Source organism: Sinocyclocheilus rhinocerous, unplaced genomic scaffold (genome assembly GCF_001515625.1).
Source record: "Sinocyclocheilus rhinocerous isolate Xijiao unplaced genomic scaffold, SAMN03320098_v1.1 scaffold799, whole genome shotgun sequence".
NCBI classification, from domain to species: Eukaryota; Metazoa; Chordata; class Actinopteri; order Cypriniformes; family Cyprinidae; genus Sinocyclocheilus; species Sinocyclocheilus rhinocerous.
Window position 1 is genome coordinate 89,825 of NW_015636538.1, and position 21,694 is coordinate 111,518.

The window sequence follows — 21,694 nt, forward strand, 5'->3', positions numbered from 1 at the left end:
CCATTTACCCCCAACCACCACACCCATCCCCCTGGTCTTTGCATCTCTCCATAAGTTTAAAAGCCTAGCATTGGAGTGGATTTATCATGCGTTTATATGATTTCATCCTATTTCTTCTCAACTTGATTTGAACTTCAGCTTTGACCACTTCTTGCAGCCTACTATTCAATTTTCAAGCACTTTGTCCCTTATTTTTAGACAAATATTCTATCACAAACATAAATGAATCATTAGCCATCTTAATTGGATTACAATGTATAATTAAGATTGATTGGATTAAAATGTAACTTTTGACTACATGGTAATTTGAAATCCTTTAACCATGTTAATTAAGCTAACCGAAACATGTTTTGTTTTTTTTAAACTACTTTCTCGCATTTCTCTCTGAAAACTGGAGCGGCAAAAATTAATTGATTCAACAACGAATTCGAACGTTCTTTTGAACCGACTCTATGAAATGATTCTTTTAGAACCGATTGGCATTCCTTTGAAAATCAGTGGCTTATTTTTATTTATTTATTTATTTTTAGCAGTAAACAACACTGTGAGTTTAGAACAATGTTGTTAGTAGTAACCATTAACTTTCTGGATTAAGAATATTAATCATATTTGGAAAACACTACAGTTAATTTGTGTTGTTTATTATTTTGAAACAATAAACAACACAAATTCAACGCAATTTATATAACCTAATTTGAAAACACAGAAATAAACAGCGATTTTGGCTACAAAAATGTAACGCTAAATGCCAGAATCCGGTGAATCATTTAATCGGTTCACTGAACCATTTGATTCGCTAAAATGATTCAGACGCTATTGCCAACAACGTGTTATGTTTCAAAATCCTTCACATACATTCAGGCTGATTAAACATTCTTCTGTAGTTTGCCTTTACCCAGTGTGAATAAAGGAGATGCCATTCATTGGACTTTAACTGTGGCGAAGCCACGCCTCCTGCTGTGGGCGGGGTTTAAAGTTTAGTCCAGTTCTGAAACTCTTGCGCTGGAACTCAGTCAGTCAGAAGCTCTCTGCTCACGAGACACGGACTGATCTACAGAAAGAGAGGGAACGTTTAGTTTAGACAGATCAGTCTTTTAGATCAGAGAACAGTATGGAATCAGTAGGTTTTCGTTTGGTTTAATTATAGATTTGGAAAAGCAGCGAAGAGAAGGACTTTACGCACGCACCTCTCTGGAGAACCGCAGTCTCTTTGCGCGGTGATGGAGGTTTCGGACTTCAGGAATTTTGCGCTTTGGATTTCATTCCTGACGGGTTTCACGATGGCCAGTTACTCAGAAGACCAGTGCAGCTGGAGGGGAAGGTGAATATTACCAACATGCAGAGTTACAGGCTTTATATCTGTTGATTTTTAAATATATTGCGTATTATGTTTACGTTTTGTCCTGGAAATTATGCAAGGATTTTTCTGCTATCTTGTGTAATTTCTGTTAAAAGTGTTCAAAATGTATGCAATTAATTCTAGTAAACATTGGTAAAATATTCAGTGATTATCTCTCACATATGTGCATGAATTGCATTGCATATCTATCTATCTATATATCGTGAATATTTTTAGTCATAGTGTAATTTGAATAGTTTACGCAAATGTGCGCAAAAGCCAAACCTGTTGCGCAAAAAAGGGTTAATTAATCACTTCGTTTGTAAAGTATAAAGAAAATATAATTATACTGGAATAAAAAGGTGTGATATGAGGGTTGCAATACTAATGGATGTTTCCACTAGTGCAGAAAGTTTAAATGGCTGCAGTTAAAGTAACCAGTAGGGGGCGTTAAACTTTTCCTGCAACTTTATGCACGGGTCAAATGACTCAAGACTCAAGTTTTGAGAAAGCAGAACACCAGAATGCTTGCACCTCATTTAATGTGGATCAACTGACTGAGGTTTGGCCTGCTCAGATTTCTCTGGTTAAGCTCTTCTGGTTTCCATCTGTGCAGTGGTCTCTCTCAGGCGGTGAAGAACGTGGAGCAGGTTTGGTTGAGGTGTGCGGAGGGCTCTGTGGAGTGGCTGTACCCCGCCGGAGCGCTGCGTTTCACTCTTTCGCCCCGACTGCCGTGGAGTGCCTTGGGTCCCGGCGAGTCCAGCAGGAGCCCGGTGTCGGCCTGCATCAAGCCAGATCAGCACTGGGGCGGGGCTCAGCTCTACCTGGAGCGGGACGGAGTCCTGGAGCTTCTGGTGGGAGACGAGACCTCCAGCCTGGCCCGTGTGACCTGCTTCAGTGCCATGCCTGGAGAACGACCGGCGCTCTTCCTGCAATCGACGCCTCACCAGGACATCAGCAGACGCATCGCCGCGTTTCGCTACGAGCTGAGAGGCGATTGGACGGTGCAGCCGTCAGTCAACACAGATCCAATCGGCAGTGAAGGTGAATATTCTGGAAGATACAGCAGTGATTTATGTAATATATACATAATATACAATGGCAAGCAAATTAACAGCTAGACACAAAACATTGATTTTAGTAAAATTTACTTTCAATATTAAACATAGAAAATGCTTTCTGAATTGAATATTGGTACAGAAATAATCTAAAATTGCCACAAAAAAAAGACTACTACCAACTCTTCTGGACTTTTAGGATCATCTATATGGGTTTGTTTCCTAGTAAACGAAACCTGAATGTTTCTCTAAATCTATGAGAGTTTATGGTTTTGCAAAAAAAAGTACAGTGCAAATGCTACCAAACTATGCAAAAACACTTATTTTACAAAAAATTTGTTTAAAATATTAAACACAAAGTGGGAACTAACATTTATAATTTAATATCTGCCCAAATATAATCTAAAATTGCCGAAGAACCAACTCTTCTGTACTTTCAGGACAATCTAAACAAATTAAGTTTCTGAGAATTAACCTGCAGGTGAATCCTGAGCATTTCTGCAAGCCTGTGAGTTGATGGTTCTGCAAAAAAGAGCAATGTGCCAAAGCTATGAAACGGTGCATTTATTTTACTAAAAAATTGCTTGAAATATTGAACACAGAGCATTTGTATATTTTGGAATTTAAAAAACTGGGAACTAAAACTTACAATTTGATATTATCCCCAAAATAATACCAAATTTCCAAAAATGACTACTACCAACTCTAGTACTTTTAGGCTCATCTACATGGGTTCGTTTCTGAGAATTAACCTGCAGATGATGTTTCTGCAAACCTGTGATGGTTCTGCAGAAAAGTTCAGTGCAACGTTATGAAAGTATGCAAAGTAGGAGTTGAAGTTCTCTGAAGTGAAGTTGAGTTGGAGTCGAGTGACCTCTGGGTGGATGCGGGTGCAGAACGAGGAGCAGCAGACAGACAAAACCAGCCATAAACAGAGCATTCATTCAAACTTTAATGAGACTTGAACTTTAGAGCAAGACTTGTGCTTGTCGAAGAGCACAAACAAGCACTTTTCATTTCAATCTGTAATTGCAGCACTGCAATTATTTAAATGTAACAGGTTTGAGTAATAGGTTTAGGTCGTCTCAGCTGGGAAGCTCCTTCCAGCCAGTTGTGAGACGCGGGGGAGGAGTGGCACAAACCGATCGTTTCGTGTCTTTACACATCAATGTATCGTCACGAGCCGCAGGGTTTAATTTGGTTTTGTTTGTGTATGTTTTTTTACTCTCAAAGCTGTGATTCCCATTCACTTCCATTATAAGACTGACAGACTGCAACGGTTTAAGTTAAAAATCATCATATGTGTTCTACTGAAGAAACAAAGTCACCTACATCTTGGATGCCCTGGGGGTAAGCAGATAAACATCAAATTTTCATTTTTGGGTGAACTATCCCTTTAAGGAATCATTCACAAACACTGCAAGACGACACACACTCAACTTTATAATACTAGAGCTTTGATAAATACTAACGCTTTTCTTAGTGAAAACCACTAATTAGAGTGTCCTATTCAATAAAGACATGATTACTGCTTTCACAGAGGTCCTTTACAGCTTATGCAACACCCTATGCATGGTCTATTCCTGCTTTGCTTGTGTGAAAAGACCACCAACTTACTAAGTCCTTGCAATGACAGGTCTTAATAATAGCTGATAAAACTCTCACATGCATGATGCATTATTAATAGACAATTTTAATGCATCATACTACACTTTCAAAACGCATGAGAATGTTTACTGGGTTAAAAAGCTAAAATGTAATACATCTCCTACTGGATTTACAACTAGGGTTATTATAGTTAAGACTAGAACCATAAAAATAACAAAAATTGTTACCAGAAATAAAATTAAATAAAATGTAAATGAAAAAAAGAATTATATAATTTTATTTAAGCTAGTCGCCAAAGCAAAATATCGATTTTTCATTTAGTTTAACTTGATGCACTAAAATAACTACAACTGAAATAAAATTAATAAAAAAACTATGTACATATAAAAAAACATAAAATATAATAAAAATGACAAAAACAACAAAATGATTAAAATATGAACGAAAATTAAAATAAAAAAGGAAAATTTAAAATAATGGTATTAATAATGGTATATTTTAGTCATTTCAAAACTGCATTACCAGAGGAAAGTTGCACTCCCATAGCTCAGGAGACTCAATGATGTTCTCATTTCATTGAAGTATCTTAGTCTCAGATGTTTCCCCCAAAAATCCTAAGGAGACATAAAAACAGACACAACCGAGTTAGTATTCAAGCATACAGTAAGAGTATAGAGATACGGAGATCTCTGACTTTTAGCTATCTTGGAAAATCTAAGCATATCATTGAAATCTCTTCTGAAACTCTAAATGAGATGCATGTGAGTCTTTCTCTCAGCAGGAACAAGCAGGACACTTATGCAAAAATGTGTCTAGGAGAAACAACTGAGATATTGAAAAGCCCTCATTTGTGCTATCATGCTGATGCGGCCTGTTTAAAGAATCCCGACTGACTTTGGTCTGAAAGGACTGAAGATATTTCAGACGGCGATGTTGATGGCAGGGGGAGGAGAGGAGGCTCTCAGGGGTCAACCTGCACTGGCATGCGTTCATTGTCCGTGAATACGGCTGTGTGAGCGCGTATGCGAGAGGGTGTGAGCTAATCACGCTTAATGCGAACCGACACACAATGAGAGAGAGAGGAGTCGAGACGCAGAGAGATATCCGTCTGAGTCAATGAAGAAGAAAATGAGTGAATGCAGGAGGGGGAGCGAGAGAGGATGGGAGGATGGGTGGACACACTTAAACTGATGAGATGCAGAAATACGGCTTTAGAGAAAGAGAGAGAGAATGATGAGACACGCAATTAAACTGAAGGAAAACCTGTGTGTATGAAAAAAATACTGTAAGATAAATAAAAAGGATGCATTAAATTTAACAAAAGTGACAATAAAAACATTTACAATGTTACAGAAGACTTCTATTTAAAATAAATGCTGTTCTTTTGAACTTTCTATTCGTCAAAGAATCCTGATAAAGAAAATTTATCACAGTTTCCACAAAAACATGTAGCAGCACAATTGTTTTCTACACTGATAATAATAAGAGATGTGTCTTGAGCAGCAAATCAGCATATTGGAATGATTTCTGAAGGATCATGTGACACTGAAGACTGGAGTATGATGCTGAAAATTCAGCTTTGATCACAGGAAAAAATTATATTGTAAAATACATTCCGATAGAAAACAGTTATTGTAAATTGTAATAATATTTCACTGTCTTTTTGATCAAATAAATGCAGCCTTGATACCTCTACTTTCAAAAACATAAAAAAATCTTATTGACCCTTAACCCATAATACATACAGTATACTATTTATCCACTCTGCCCAGTAATAAAATTAACCAGAAGCCAAAACGCATCACATATTGTTAGTGTTATACCCTCATGGTTTCCAACAAATGAATCAAAAATGTAAAAAAACACAGGCTAGACGAACTTGAGTTGAATCCTTTGTAACTTGACACACAATAGAAGTGAAGCTATAACACAATCTTTCTGCCCTTTCTACTGTGTGGCCCTTCTTCTAATCTCACTGTCCCTCCGTATCCTTTAATCTTTCCATTATAACAGCGTAAGTAGTGCCTTCATTGAGGAAACACACACAATGCTGTATTTGCCGGCAAACCCCTATGAGAGAGCTGTGAAAAATGACACTGTTGTTCTCATTGCTCTCTCTCATGTGAGTGTGTGTGTGTGTGTCGAGAGGAAAGACAGCAAACACAGCTGGATCAAGATCTGAGGAGACCATCACTATCCCACCCCCAAACACACACAGAAACCAATAATCGGACTTGAGGAACATGCTTGAATGAGGGGGAAAACACTGACCAACCACTTCATGGATCGCAGGAGAACCGCTAAAGCAAAACAGTCATTCAGAGTTGAAATAAGGTTGAAGCAAAGCTAAATTGTTGATTGATTAAATGAATGGTTATAGAAATATATAACACTGTCCTACATCATATTTGTTGAATGAAATCCAATACTTGCTTTTGCTGATTCAAAAAAATTACTTGAGCATGTCACTTTTCCACAAAATATGATGCATTTCATAGCATTTTTTGCTTTCCACAATCATTTTTAAGGTAAAGAAATCTTGTATTATCCTTTAATCAGCAGGAAAACTGCAGCAGAGGCATAATTTCTCTCTTATGGAAGCCTGTTAATAAAAAAAAATTCTCATAATTTGGACTTTTCCTTGCAATTCTGTGTTTATATTTCACAATTCGGACTTGGTTTCTTGACATTCTGAGAAAAAAAAGTAAGAATTGCAAGATATAAACTCAGAATAATGACTTTTTTCTTACAATTCCATTTTCTTTTTTGTTTCTGCCATGGAATTTAAAAAAATGCTGATTGCTACTTTTTATTTCACAATTCAGACTTTTTTTCCTTTCTCAGGTGATTTGTTATTTATTTATTTATTGTTTTTACATATACGAATGATTCTGAAGACATTATTATTGTGCCTAATCCTAATTTCCACTCAAATGTAAATGTTAATTTTGAATACCTCTTTCTGTCATTAAAACATGACATTTGGCTGCTTTTATTATTTTGACGAGTGCATTAAAGCTGATATAATTTTTAAAAATCTTTATTCTTATTTTGTGAAAAACATACATGATAGAAAGTTTTTATTTATATTTTTTAACTCAGCATCATCAAATTAGGTAATCTTAAGTATTTTTTGCAAATCAACAGACATTTTTATTTTAAGACTTGGGGCTGTGTAATGCATCAACATCAATCCAAATAGGATCTTAAGCTGTACTTCACTATACATTACACTGACAATCCAAACTTAGCTTCACCATATTTCTTCATTTACAAAAGTTTTATGGTTTTGGTGTGCAAATATTGGAAAAAGACTCAATTCAAGACTCAGAAAGTCAATTCTCTTGCTATGCAACACTAAACATGCACAATCACATGTACACGCACATACAGGCTTTCATGTGTCTATTCTTTGAAGTGGCCACCAGAGAACAAAAGCCTCACTTTATACACAGCAGATCAGCAGGGAACACAAAACACACACATACACACACACCTCAGCAGGGCTACTGGACATCAGGCTTTGAATATGTCAAAGGTCCTGTCATAACCACACGCTCACGTACGCACACATGCACACTATCCGTAAAGATAGATTGCAGTGGTGATACAAAAGAATATTTGATTTGCTTATAATGCAGTGAGATGAAAGAGTCCCTCAGCGTGGGCTGAACGTAGGGCAGGACGTCCTGCAGAGAGCTCCATTTACCCCCAACCACCACACCCATCCCCCTGGTCTTTGCATCTCTCCATAAGTTTAAAAGCCTAGCATTGGAGTGGATTTATCATGCGTTTATATGATTTCATCCTATTTCTTCTCAACTTGATTTGAACTTCAGCTTTGACCACTTCTTGCAGCCTACTATTCAATTTTCAAGCACTTTGTCCCTTATTTTTAGACAAATATTCTATCACAAACATAAATGAATCATTAGCCATCTTAATTGGATTACAATGTATAATTAAGATTGATTGGATTAAAATGTAACTTTTGACTACATGGTAATTTGAAATCCTTTAACCATGTTAATTAAGCTAACCGAAACATGTTTTGTTTTTTTTAAACTACTTTCTCGCATTTCTCTCTGAAAACTGGAGCGGCAAAAATTAATTGATTCAACAACGAATTCGAACGTTCTTTTGAACCGACTCTATGAAATGATTCTTTTAGAACCGATTGGCATTCCTTTGAAAATCAGTGGCTTATTTTTATTTATTTATTTATTTTTAGCAGTAAACAACACTGTGAGTTTAGAACAATGTTGTTAGTAGTAACCATTAACTTTCTGGATTAAGAATATTAATCATATTTGGAAAACACTACAGTTAATTTGTGTTGTTTATTATTTTGAAACAATAAACAACACAAATTCAACGCAATTTATATAACCTAATTTGAAAACACAGAAATAAACAGCGATTTTGGCTACAAAAATGTAACGCTAAATGCCAGAATCCGGTGAATCATTTAATCGGTTCACTGAACCATTTGATTCGCTAAAATGATTCAGACGCTATTGCCAACAACGTGTTATGTTTCAAAATCCTTCACATACATTCAGGCTGATTAAACATTCTTCTGTAGTTTGCCTTTACCCAGTGTGAATAAAGGAGATGCCATTCATTGGACTTTAACTGTGGCGAAGCCACGCCTCCTGCTGTGGGCGGGGTTTAAAGTTTAGTCCAGTTCTGAAACTCTTGCGCTGGAACTCAGTCAGTCAGAAGCTCTCTGCTCACGAGACACGGACTGATCTACAGAAAGAGAGGGAACGTTTAGTTTAGACAGATCAGTCTTTTAGATCAGAGAACAGTATGGAATCAGTAGGTTTTCGTTTGGTTTAATTATAGATTTGGAAAAGCAGCGAAGAGAAGGACTTTACGCACGCACCTCTCTGGAGAACCGCAGTCTCTTTGCGCGGTGATGGAGGTTTCGGACTTCAGGAATTTTGCGCTTTGGATTTCATTCCTGACGGGTTTCACGATGGCCAGTTACTCAGAAGACCAGTGCAGCTGGAGGGGAAGGTGAATATTACCAACATGCAGAGTTACAGGCTTTATATCTGTTGATTTTTAAATATATTGCGTATTATGTTTACGTTTTGTCCTGGAAATTATGCAAGGATTTTTCTGCTATCTTGTGTAATTTCTGTTAAAAGTGTTCAAAATGTATGCAATTAATTCTAGTAAACATTGGTAAAATATTCAGTGATTATCTCTCACATATGTGCATGAATTGCATTGCATATCTATCTATCTATATATCGTGAATATTTTTAGTCATAGTGTAATTTGAATAGTTTACGCAAATGTGCGCAAAAGCCAAACCTGTTGCGCAAAAAAGGGTTAATTAATCACTTCGTTTGTAAAGTATAAAGAAAATATAATTATACTGGAATAAAAAGGTGTGATATGAGGGTTGCAATACTAATGGATGTTTCCACTAGTGCAGAAAGTTTAAATGGCTGCAGTTAAAGTAACCAGTAGGGGGCGTTAAACTTTTCCTGCAACTTTATGCACGGGTCAAATGACTCAAGACTCAAGTTTTGAGAAAGCAGAACACCAGAATGCTTGCACCTCATTTAATGTGGATCAACTGACTGAGGTTTGGCCTGCTCAGATTTCTCTGGTTAAGCTCTTCTGGTTTCCATCTGTGCAGTGGTCTCTCTCAGGCGGTGAAGAACGTGGAGCAGGTTTGGTTGAGGTGTGCGGAGGGCTCTGTGGAGTGGCTGTACCCCGCCGGAGCGCTGCGTTTCACTCTTTCGCCCCGACTGCCGTGGAGTGCCTTGGGTCCCGGCGAGTCCAGCAGGAGCCCGGTGTCGGCCTGCATCAAGCCAGATCAGCACTGGGGCGGGGCTCAGCTCTACCTGGAGCGGGACGGAGTCCTGGAGCTTCTGGTGGGAGACGAGACCTCCAGCCTGGCCCGTGTGACCTGCTTCAGTGCCATGCCTGGAGAACGACCGGCGCTCTTCCTGCAATCGACGCCTCACCAGGACATCAGCAGACGCATCGCCGCGTTTCGCTACGAGCTGAGAGGCGATTGGACGGTGCAGCCGTCAGTCAACACAGATCCAATCGGCAGTGAAGGTGAATATTCTGGAAGATACAGCAGTGATTTATGTAATATATACATAATATACAATGGCAAGCAAATTAACAGCTAGACACAAAACATTGATTTTAGTAAAATTTACTTTCAATATTAAACATAGAAAATGCTTTCTGAATTGAATATTGGTACAGAAATAATCTAAAATTGCCACAAAAAAAAGACTACTACCAACTCTTCTGGACTTTTAGGATCATCTATATGGGTTTGTTTCCTAGTAAACGAAACCTGAATGTTTCTCTAAATCTATGAGAGTTTATGGTTTTGCAAAAAAAAGTACAGTGCAAATGCTACCAAACTATGCAAAAACACTTATTTTACAAAAAATTTGTTTAAAATATTAAACACAAAGTGGGAACTAACATTTATAATTTAATATCTGCCCAAATATAATCTAAAATTGCCGAAGAACCAACTCTTCTGTACTTTCAGGACAATCTAAACAAATTAAGTTTCTGAGAATTAACCTGCAGGTGAATCCTGAGCATTTCTGCAAGCCTGTGAGTTGATGGTTCTGCAAAAAAGAGCAATGTGCCAAAGCTATGAAACGGTGCATTTATTTTACTAAAAAATTGCTTGAAATATTGAACACAGAGCATTTGTATATTTTGGAATTTAAAAAACTGGGAACTAAAACTTACAATTTGATATTATCCCCAAAATAATACCAAATTTCCAAAAATGACTACTACCAACTCTAGTACTTTTAGGCTCATCTACATGGGTTCGTTTCTGAGAATTAACCTGCAGATGATGTTTCTGCAAACCTGTGATGGTTCTGCAGAAAAGTTCAGTGCAACGTTATGAAAGTATGCAAAGTAGGAGTTGAAGTTCTCTGAAGTGAAGTTGAGTTGGAGTCGAGTGACCTCTGGGTGGATGCGGGTGCAGAACGAGGAGCAGCAGACAGACAAAACCAGCCATAAACAGAGCATTCATTCAAACTTTAATGAGACTTGAACTTTAGAGCAAGACTTGTGCTTGTCGAAGAGCACAAACAAGCACTTTTCATTTCAATCTGTAATTGCAGCACTGCAATTATTTAAATGTAACAGGTTTGAGTAATAGGTTTAGGTCGTCTCAGCTGGGAAGCTCCTTCCAGCCAGTTGTGAGACGCGGGGGAGGAGCGTTCGGATTCGAGGAGTGGAAAAGCCGAGAGCGGAGGGGGGAGGGAGAGAAAGACAAAAGCTTCGTATGGGACGGGGGTTTGTCTCCATAGTGAGCCGTTTCGGAGACCTGCATGAGAGCGCAGTCGCCGTGGTAACGGGGGGGTTGGGGGGGAACCGCGCAACTGAAAAGCGGATCTTTTGTTGGGAGTTTTGGGAGCAGAGAGGAGACGGGGAAGGATGTGTAAAAGTTTTAAAGGGCCAACAACTTTCTCTGTCACACCCACACAGACACCTGTTGCTGTTTGAGAGCGCACACGTGTAGCTGCACGGCCTGCAGAAATCAGACCAACATGCATTCGATAAACTTTCTGCAATGATGACTTTAAATAGTGCTCAACTTTACGTAATGCTCAACCAATATGGCCGACATTTAGAGCGCAGAATGGCCAATATAATGCATGTTTTTTTTTTTCTTTTTATTAAAAATGCCTCAATTTGTACTTACAAAATGTGTAAATTTGAGAAATATGTGAAGAACTTGCTGTTGAATTTTGTAATTTTGAAAGTTCAATAAAAAAAATATATATATATGTATATATATATAATGCATGTTTTTAACAATACAAATGATTATGTTGTACATACAAATTTTTTGTTTTTAGTTTTTATTTACTCACAAGTCACTAAAACATGTGAGAACAACTAAAGTTAAAACCATAAAAACATTTTCGTTACTTGAAATAAAGTAAACATTAACTGAAATAAAATGAAATATTTAAAAAATTAGATTTATTTTATTTCATTATTTTTATTTTATTTCTCATTTATATCTAGTTTAACTTGATGTACTAAAATAACTAAAACAAAAACTGAAATTAAAAATGATAAAACCTACAGACATATTTTTAAAAATGCAACAAAATTACTAAAATTTTAACTAAAATGAAAATGAAAATGGACAATATAAAAACTAGTTGAAAATATTAATAAAAATGTTATAGTATCTCAATAATCACTAGTATTGTTTCAAGAATGTGCACAAAAACATTAATTAACTGTAATTTTACAAAAATTAAAATCATCTTATTTCGTCTTATTTAAAATTATATTTATACATTTAATAAAATCTTAGACTTGAACTAGGACATATTAATTAGCACAGCCTATTGTCTGTTCATCACAGTCTCATTTTCATTCACATCTACCCTGACTTAAAGTCTGGCATTTTGACTAGAAACTATAGTTAACATGGAAAAATTTGGTAAATGTATATACAAACATCCTGCATCTTCAAAATGACACAAACTTGAAGAATGAGAAATGCTTTGATTTCTGTGTGGGTGGGTTTTCTTACTGTACTAGCCCATACAGATCAGCCAGATGAACGTTAGAGAGGAAGAGTGAAGTGTTAGGGTCTTGATTGAGACCTCTCTCAATCAAGACCTCTCTCTCATGAGCTTTGATCAGGTGACGTGGCTCACACCTATCAGCAGGTCATTTATCTCCATCACACCTCCACTGAAGAGCTGTAAAGTAACAGCTGCGTGTCACGCCTCGTCTCTTGGTGTTCCTGTTCTTCTGTGTCTCATGTTCTTCTCTTCTCTTTCTTTCACAGGAGCCTGTAGGCCGTGCAATAACACCGAGATCCTGATGGCTGTGTGCACTAGTGACTTTGGTGAGTATTTGAATTTGCTTTTTGTTCTGCTTTTTAGGATAAATGTGCTTTTATTCCAAGCAATCAGCAGGACTTTTCCACTAAACTGTGTAAATGTCTCTAGGATAGCAAGAACCTCAAACCTATAACCTACAAATATGCCAGATTTTCTAGCGGTTTAGTTAAAGATCTGGAGGTCACAGGTTCAAACCCAAGTACAGGGGGTCAGCCCTAATTTAGTATCATTAAGAAACTATTATGTTTTTATTAATATTTTGAATTAGATTTTATTTTATTTATTTTAGATATTTATTTTTTTCATTTAAATTTTATTTAAAATGATGGTCATTTTGTTGCACTTTTTTTTAATTTTTTTTATATTATTAGTTTTTTTTAATTACTTTTTTACTTCAGTTTTAGTTATTTTAGTACATCAAGTTAAACTAAAAGAAATGTTGCATTTATATTTAACATTTAATTTTAGTAATTTTTTGTTTTTGTTATTTTTATTGGTTTTACATATATATATATATATATATTACAATTTTAATTTGAGTTATTTTAGTACATTTATTTTTTTAAATAATTTTTAGTTTTTATTAATTATTATACATTTTAGTTATTTTAGTACACAGCTTTATTTTCATTAAGTTTTTTTTTTATTTGAAGTACTTTTTTCACACCAGGTCTTCTACTGTAAACTGCTTTGGATAAAAGTACATTTCTAATTTATTCGCACCAAACCCAATTGGCATCAATCCAGCGGGTTAAAGGTGGGGTAAGCGATTTTTCAAAAACGCTTTAGAAAAATGATTCGTGCTTACCCCACCTTTAATTTAGTGGCTTCCAATTGTATTTTCTGGTTTAGAAGGAAATCGTAAACCAACCGAAGCAGCAAAAGCTGAAGTTTGGCACTCATTATTCATCATTCTAACAGAGCTTTCTGTGTTTTTAGTGGTTCGAGGAAACATCCGTTCAGTGGAGACGGACTCAGTGTGAGTAACACCGTGTCTGCACCGCAACCGCTAAAGTCTGTCTAGTACACTAGATGCGACAAAGCGACCGTTGAAAATCATTTGAAATTTGTGTCAATACGTCATGAATAGAACGCAGCAGCAGTTTTCTGTCGGGGATTTGCCGTGTCGTGCCGTGCCGCATCCAGTGTAGACCATAGATATGTATATATAGTGATCAAAGTGAGCGCGACGCGGGTTTACCGGCAGAAGTTTGCGCTGTTCCCTGAATCCGGGCGTCTGACGCGGTCGGGCGAGATCCGGACGCCTCTGCAGTGCGGCGTTCGACCCGGCGGTGGCAGCTTCCTGTTTACCGGCCGCGTGCACTTTGGGGAGGCGTGGCTCGGCTGCGCTCCACGCTACAAAGACTTCCTGAAGGTGTATGAGCAGGCCAAACAGTCCCTGATGATCCCCTGCACTCTGGTCAACGACTGACGGGAAGACACGATCACGTGCGGGCGAAACTCGTGATTCTGTCGCAGAAGATGATCTGAGGAACTCCTGAGCAAATGAAAGAAACACAGACAGAAGTTAAGGAGAACAGAGACACTGGAGGAGGAAATCTCAGCAAAGATCACTGGATCAAGATGGATATCTGACGAAGGACGTTTGTGTGTCCATGTCTGTCTAATTCCACCCAGATTTGGGGTCCTAAACTGGGCCTCTTTTTTAAACTCAGGAAATCTTGTCTTTGGACGCTTTGATATGAACATCATATCACTGAAATATCCAAAGTTGGTAAATAAGCTGTACGCAATGCATGTAGCGCAGTCGTCTTTTGCAGTATTTGCCGCCACAGAAAAACATAGATTTGTCAGCCTTTATATGAAAAGAAAAATGTTTAAACACTCTGTTTTTGTTAAAAGATGTTTTATATAAATATATATTTCTATAATATGAAATCAGCTATGGTTTATATGCTAACAGGCTGAGGATAGCATGCAGCGAACATCAAGTAATGAAAACAATAGCAATAGTATATTAATTATTTGGTGTCTATAGATAGCATGTGCTGATTACCTCATGGTTAACTAGTTAACATGGTTAACGTCACCACTAGTTTGCTTTGATGTTGCTAAGCTGATATAAACTTACCGTCACATTCAGAGCACTTTTACTCTGATGAAAAATGGTTTTATTTTCAACGTTGCGTTCACACAGACAGCGATTTGCATCCGAACGACATTCATTTTCTATTCATTTGCCATCTAAGACTTTTGCATTTAGACAAAGTTGAGCAGTTCAACTTTATGCAAATGAGCAGCGGTGCAATGACCAATGGGAGTGCAGAGTGTAAAGTCATGTGACGCTGAATATTTAATTGCTTTAATCTGACGGTTAAACTGTTGTCAGTGTGAACGCACATGAACAGGGTATCCTCGCAAATCTGGATTAGATGTATGTACTTACGATATCATCTATAAAGAGAATTTATGGTCTGAAATATCATCTCTTGCTCTCAGACTCTCTGTAAAGCTTGTCAGCATGCTCATACTGTGGCCTTGTGTACCAAAACATTGACTGCTGGTCTCAGGCAAACACTGCCCTCCATCTAATTCTGGTTATCTACTATTGCTTTTGTCTTTTTTTTGTGCTTCATATCCATTTTTGTCAGCGATGTATGTGCACTAAACAAATGAACGGATCAACCAAACGTAGAGAGCGAGCCGAGATGCGAACGAAGCTGCCATATTTTATGCTGCCAGTGTTTGTTATTAATGTCTTTACAAACCAATGTGAAACTGGGTGTAAAATATATGTATATCAGTGTATATAAGATGTTTTAGAGTTTTAAAACTGGATGATGAAATATTCTGTTAACATTGTAGAGTTTGTATGAAAGGTTGGATAAAAAATATACAATAATTGTTTATAAAGAACAAAAATCATCGAATTTGTGTTTGTCTGGTTTCTGAATTACTTATTAAAGTAAAACAAGGTGTGATATTGTAAAAAGAAAAATCCGAAATAGATTATTTTCCAATATGAAATAGAAAATGAATTTAAATAAACCAATTAAAATTAAAGTAGCTACTTTTATTTAGATCATACTGTGAATATTATCAATACACTACTGTTCAAAGATTTGAGTTTGATTTGAATGTTTCTGAAAGAAGTCTCTTTTGCTCACTAAGGCTGCATTTATTTGATCAAAAATACAATAAAATGTTAAATATTATTACAATTTAAAATAACCATTTTCTATGTGAATATATGTTAAAATGTAATTTATTTCTGTGATCAAAGCTGGATTTTCAGCATCATTACTCCAGTCTTCAGTGTCACATGATCCTTCAGAAATTTCTTACTTTTATGCACAAGAAACATTTTTGATTATTATCAATGATGAAAACAGCTGTGCTGCTTCATATGCTTGTGAAAACTGAGATATATTTTATTTTTCAGGATTCTTTGATGAATAGAAAGTAAAAAAACAGCATTTATTTGAAATAGAAATCTTTTATAAATGGCTTTAGTGTCACTTTTGATCAATTTAATTTATATATGATGAAAAAAAAAAATTTTACTGATTCCAAACTTCTGTTAGCATAGCAGGCTGTGCTGCTGTCATATAGGCAATGTTTTACTTTATTAATAATATTAACATATGTATAACCTTATACTGTAGTTGTAAGGTGAATAACAGGAAAATGAGGAAGGGTGTTGGTGAGCCGTCGAGGGTGTGTGTGTGTGTGTGTGTATGTTTAGCCTTCCAAGAGCTCCAGAGATAGAACAGGAAATGAGCGCGACCCGACCCGCAGACAGGAGCTCTCTGACCTGGATTGTGTCCATTTATATCTACAGACACACAGGATCACAAACTGCACTTCAACCACAAAACTCACAATTCAGCTCAATCTATTTCTGTTACCAAAATAGCTCTGCAATACATTTCTAAATATAAAAGAGCACTTATAATCAGTGTTGGGGAAAGTTACTTTTAAAAGTAATGCATTACAATATTGCGTTACTCCATTAAAAAAGTAACTCAGATATTCTCTTGTAAATTAAAGAGTAATGTGTTACTTTACTAGTTACTTGAAAAAAGTAATCTGATTACGTAACTTGCGTTACTTCTAATGTGTTACCCCCAACACTGCTTATAATATAAAAAGTGAAAAGACTGTAGATGTTTGACATTCTGTCATTATAGATCTTTAGAATACATTGCAAAAAAAAGTTTTTTCGAGACTGTAAAAAAAGATTTTTCGGAGTACGTTTTGCAATACTAAAATACTACAATACTATTTCAGTCTTTCTACTTAAAATTTAATTCCCATTTAATTTAATGTGTTCCCTGCTGTTTCTTTTTTCTTTTTTGGTGAAATTCACCAGCAATTCCTGAGTGAAAATTATTTCAAAGTAAATCCTACACATTTTTAAGTGTACTTAAATACTTAATACTTAAATACTTTATACAGTAATTTAATAATACATTATAGGATTAATTCAGGCATTCCTTGAATGAATGCATGAACGAATGAATAAATGTACGTTAATAAAATAAAAATATTGTACATTTAAAATGTTAATATAAATATTTAAAAATATAAATATTACACACTACTGTTCAAAAGTGTGGGGTCAGTAAGATTTCTTTTTTCTTTTTCTTTTTTTAATTAACACGTGTATTAAGTAAGGATGCATTAAATTGTTCAAAAGTGACAGTAAAGACATTTATAATGTTACAAAAGATTTCTATTTCAAAGAAATGCTGTTTACTTTTTATTCGTTAAAAAATGCTGAAATATGTATCACGGTTTACACTAAAATATTTGGCAGCACAGCTGTTTTCATCATTGATAATAATCAGAAATGTTTCTTGAGCAGCAAATCAGCATATCAGAATGATTTCTGAAGATCATGTGACACTGAAGACTGGAGTAATGATGCTGAAAATACAGCTGCGCATCACAGGAATAAATTACATTTTATAATATATTCCACTAGAAATCAGATATTTTAATTTGTAATAATATTTCACAATATTACGGTTTTTTTTCTGTATTTTTGATCAAATAAATGCATCCTTTGTGAGCAGAATAGACATCTTTCAAAAACATTAGAAAAACTTACTGACTCCAAACACTATATAGTATTATTAGTTTTACTATTATTAGTTTTGTTGAGAATATTCATGATTTAGGTTCCAGCATGACTATCGTCGGAAGGCTCCAGATCCCTGCGGTGTGTGTTAGCATGCTGATATAACACTTCAACCCCCCGGAGAACACGACTTCTCCAGGAACACACACTTTTGTTCCTTAAGGGTCTGCAGATGGCCGTAATCCCATTAAAATGCGGAGGGAAGCCCAAGTGTGTGTGAGTGATTGAGTGTGTAGAGCTGAGCTCCTCAGGTCGGGGTGGGCAGTGTCTTTCTTATTTCCCGCCAAAATGACCCTAATTATCACCTCAAACAAAAACATTTGGAGTTACACAGAAAAGCAACATCAAAAACAATCTCATAATCCTAAAATCACGACATTAACAGCGTGAACAGACCGTTTTCTTACAATATACCAACCATTAAACCTTTAGCTTTACACTTTTCCACCTCAATTTCATCATCATTTTGAAATCATAAACATATTCCCTCTCCTTTTCTACTGTGTTCACTCAACATTGGTCTTAAACCATGAAAAATGAAATTCGTTCCAAAAACCAATTACCCTCTCCTAATATTAAAAACAACACATGCTGTCACACGTCTTCCAACCTGCACAACACACACATATCAGTCAACGTCAAAACACATTAGTGTTCTATGTCTCTTGAGCTCCAGGCGTCTTGAGAAACCTCTCTGAGAAAAAAAACATTCGACTCATGTTACAATATTTCCGCAATATTTCAATAAATAATAAGAAACATCGAACTAAATCCTCTATGACAGAACATGAAATCCGACTCACAAAAACTACCGTTAAGAGTTACCAAACGCATGACCACGTTACTAATCTACTGATTTTAAAGGGGTCATATGATGCGATTTCATTTTTTCCTTTCTCTTTAGAGTGTTACAAGCTCTTGGTGCATAAAGAAGATCTGTAAAGTTGCAAAGACTAAAGTCTCAAATCCAAAGAGATATTCTTTATAACGGTTAAGAGTTAGCCACACCTACCTAAAACGGCTCGTTCGAACACGCCCCCACATACCTACCTCACTATGTGGGAAGATTTGCATAACACCGCCCAAATGTTCACGCAAAGAAAGAAGGAGTAACTTTGGAAAATAATGTGTTTTTTTAACTTTAAACCGCATAAACACATTTCATTACACCAAATACACAAAATAATGTTCTTTTTAGCAGCATCATATGACCCCTTTAACGCTTTTATCCAAAGTGACGTACAAATGTGCAATACAATGAGCGGTTCGTCTTAATTAAAGCTATATGAGATTATGTTTTGGTTAAAAAATCTACTATTATAATTAAATATTAGTGATTTAATGAATGAATGAATGAATACATGTGTGTTTTGGTTAAAAAATACTATGATAAAATCATACATACATTTGTATGCACAAAATATCAAAATTTAATGAATAAATATTGATATTATTGTGTTATTGTGTATCACAGAAATGAGAAAATATTGTGTTTTGGGTAAAAAAATGTACTATTATATAATTTAGGGTTAGGGTAAGTATTTGCGATTAAAAAAAAATACTGGTATCAGTATGTTATTTTGTAGCACATAGATGAGTGTGTTTTGGTTAAAAAATGTACTATGATATAATAAAAAAAAATTTATTTAATTAACTAATGAATAACATAATTAAGTAAATAAATAAATAAAGTGTGACACAGACACACTTTTTTATTATTTATATAATATAATATAATATAATATAATATAATATAATTAATATTGATATTAGGGTGTAATTTTGTAGCAGAGAAATGGGATTAGTGTGTTTCGGTTAAGAAATGTACTATAAAATAATGAAATGTTTATAAAAATTAAAAATAAATAAATAAAATGAAACGGAATAAAATAAAATAAAATATATACAGACTGTGTAGTTATAACGCTAACCAGCCAAACCTTGAGCTCTCAAAATAGCTTGACTAAAAGGGGACGAGTTTAGAAACCTGTTGAAAACAGTCATTATTTTTGCTAATTTGCTTGGTGCACAAAATAAACGCCCAGTTTAAACCTCATATTATGGTCATTTTACGATATTTAAATCAACCAAATGATGTACTAATAACTGTGATCGCTCTGAAACATGGACACTGATAGGAAATGTGACCTGTTTCTCAGGTCAGAGAGACAGAAAAGTGTTTCCTACGATCACTCCTGAGATTCAACACAGTTTTATGCAGCGGCTCCTGAAAGCCATCAGTGACCGAGCGAGGCAGATCTGGGTGTTTCCCTGAGGTACGATCAGTGGTGCTGCTAAACTCCCGTGATAATGGGCAGAATGTGTGAACACATGCGAACGGACTGTGAGAACAGGAACGGAGCCAAAACATGAAGAGCGGTGCAGATACGGGACGGCTCGTTCGTGTGAGAGAGAAAAACGCCTGTTCTTTGTGTGGAGCGGCTACAGGAGGGCGTCTGAATTTTGTCCCAATCATGACACGGATTAAAGCGCAGAACAGAGTGTGGGAAAAACTCTCGGGACCCCTCCTCTCCCTCTCTCAAACTTGCCTTCAACCGCTCAGCGTGTCGTTTCTCTCTATCTCTCGGCTCAATCTCTTGATGTTTCTCTCAAACCCTTGTGCTTTTTTTCTCTCCTCTCCGCAGGCCCTTTTCCCACTCAACTCCTGCCTCTCTCTCTCACTCCTCCAGCCGCGGTGAAGAGCTGGAACTCTCTCCGAACGCTTGAAATCAGCCAGCAGCTGCTTCTGACAGAGAGGGAGCGAAACGGACGTTAAGATTACAAATGACTGCCAAATATACAATTTAAACAACAAAAGAGCAATTTCTAGCTGAGCGTAACTAGAAAAAATATACATTTGCATGGATTTGCATGGTGAAAAACACGATTTCCAGGTTATCTATGACCATGTGAACTATGAAATGCTCAAGCTAGCATGACAATTACAGTCATTTAAATAAAAAAAGACTAGTTAAATATAAATGATATGCATTCTGGAAAGGTAAAGTTTCATTCATGTTCGCTGGCTCTCAGTCTGTCCGTCTGAATTCACACACTCATTAATCTGATAGTCGAGTTCTGCTCAAATTCCACTCTCACGCGTCCCACATTCTTTCGCTTTTGTCACTTTTTTTCTTCCCCCCCCCCAGCCTGTTCTCATGAATTACTGCCGTTCACAAGGCTTGTCCTATCCACTCACACACACACGCACGCTCTAACACGGCCTGCCAGAGTTTATTAGGCACATATCGCATGAGCGGTAAAGAGCAAACAAACGACTGAAGCAGCGGTTCTCATATTCAGACTGCAGGCAGGTTTATAAGTGTGAAGTACTAGCTGCTGAAGATGGACCCTGATGCCCAGCTGGAATATTATTTGGCATTCTGAATTTTCCCACTGCTCGTAGTATCAGACACACATTCCCGAGCAGATCTCAGCGTCACTATGGGCTCAAACAGCCAGATGATTCATGAATGACTGCTGTAAAGCATGCTGAAAACTACTATATTATACTATACTGATGTTTGACTGTTTATGCAAATATAAAATAATATTAAAAAAGAATAATATCAATAAATAATGTTATTAATAATATAATAAAATAATATAACAATATTAGTATGTAAATGTTTTAATACAAAATGTAAAACAATATTATAAACAACATTAATAATTAATGTAAATAATAAATATTATAATATGC

At 36.1% G+C, this 21,694-nt stretch overlaps 2 protein-coding genes across 2 annotated transcripts; both read left to right on the forward strand.

The window, feature by feature from the left end:
* The first annotated feature begins 884 nt into the window (after positions 1–884).
* Positions 885–2,914, forward strand: LOC107747881 (meteorin-like). The gene is made up of 3 exons (XM_016562498.1): positions 885–1,321; positions 1,956–2,383; positions 2,838–2,914. Exons 1-3 carry the CDS (start codon positions 1,221–1,223, stop codon positions 2,912–2,914), a joined length of 606 nt encoding a protein of 201 aa, XP_016417984.1. The 5' UTR covers positions 885–1,220.
* Positions 2,915–8,608: 5,694 nt separating this feature from the next.
* On the forward strand, positions 8,609–14,729 carry LOC107747888 (meteorin-like). Its single transcript, XM_016562501.1, has 5 exons — positions 8,609–9,027; positions 9,662–10,089; positions 12,833–12,892; positions 13,827–13,866; positions 14,046–14,729. The coding sequence occupies exons 1-5, from the start codon at positions 8,927–8,929 to the stop codon at positions 14,317–14,319; spliced, it is 903 nt and encodes a 300-aa protein (XP_016417987.1). The 5' UTR covers positions 8,609–8,926; the 3' UTR covers positions 14,320–14,729.
* Positions 14,730–21,694: the final 6,965 nt, after the last annotated feature.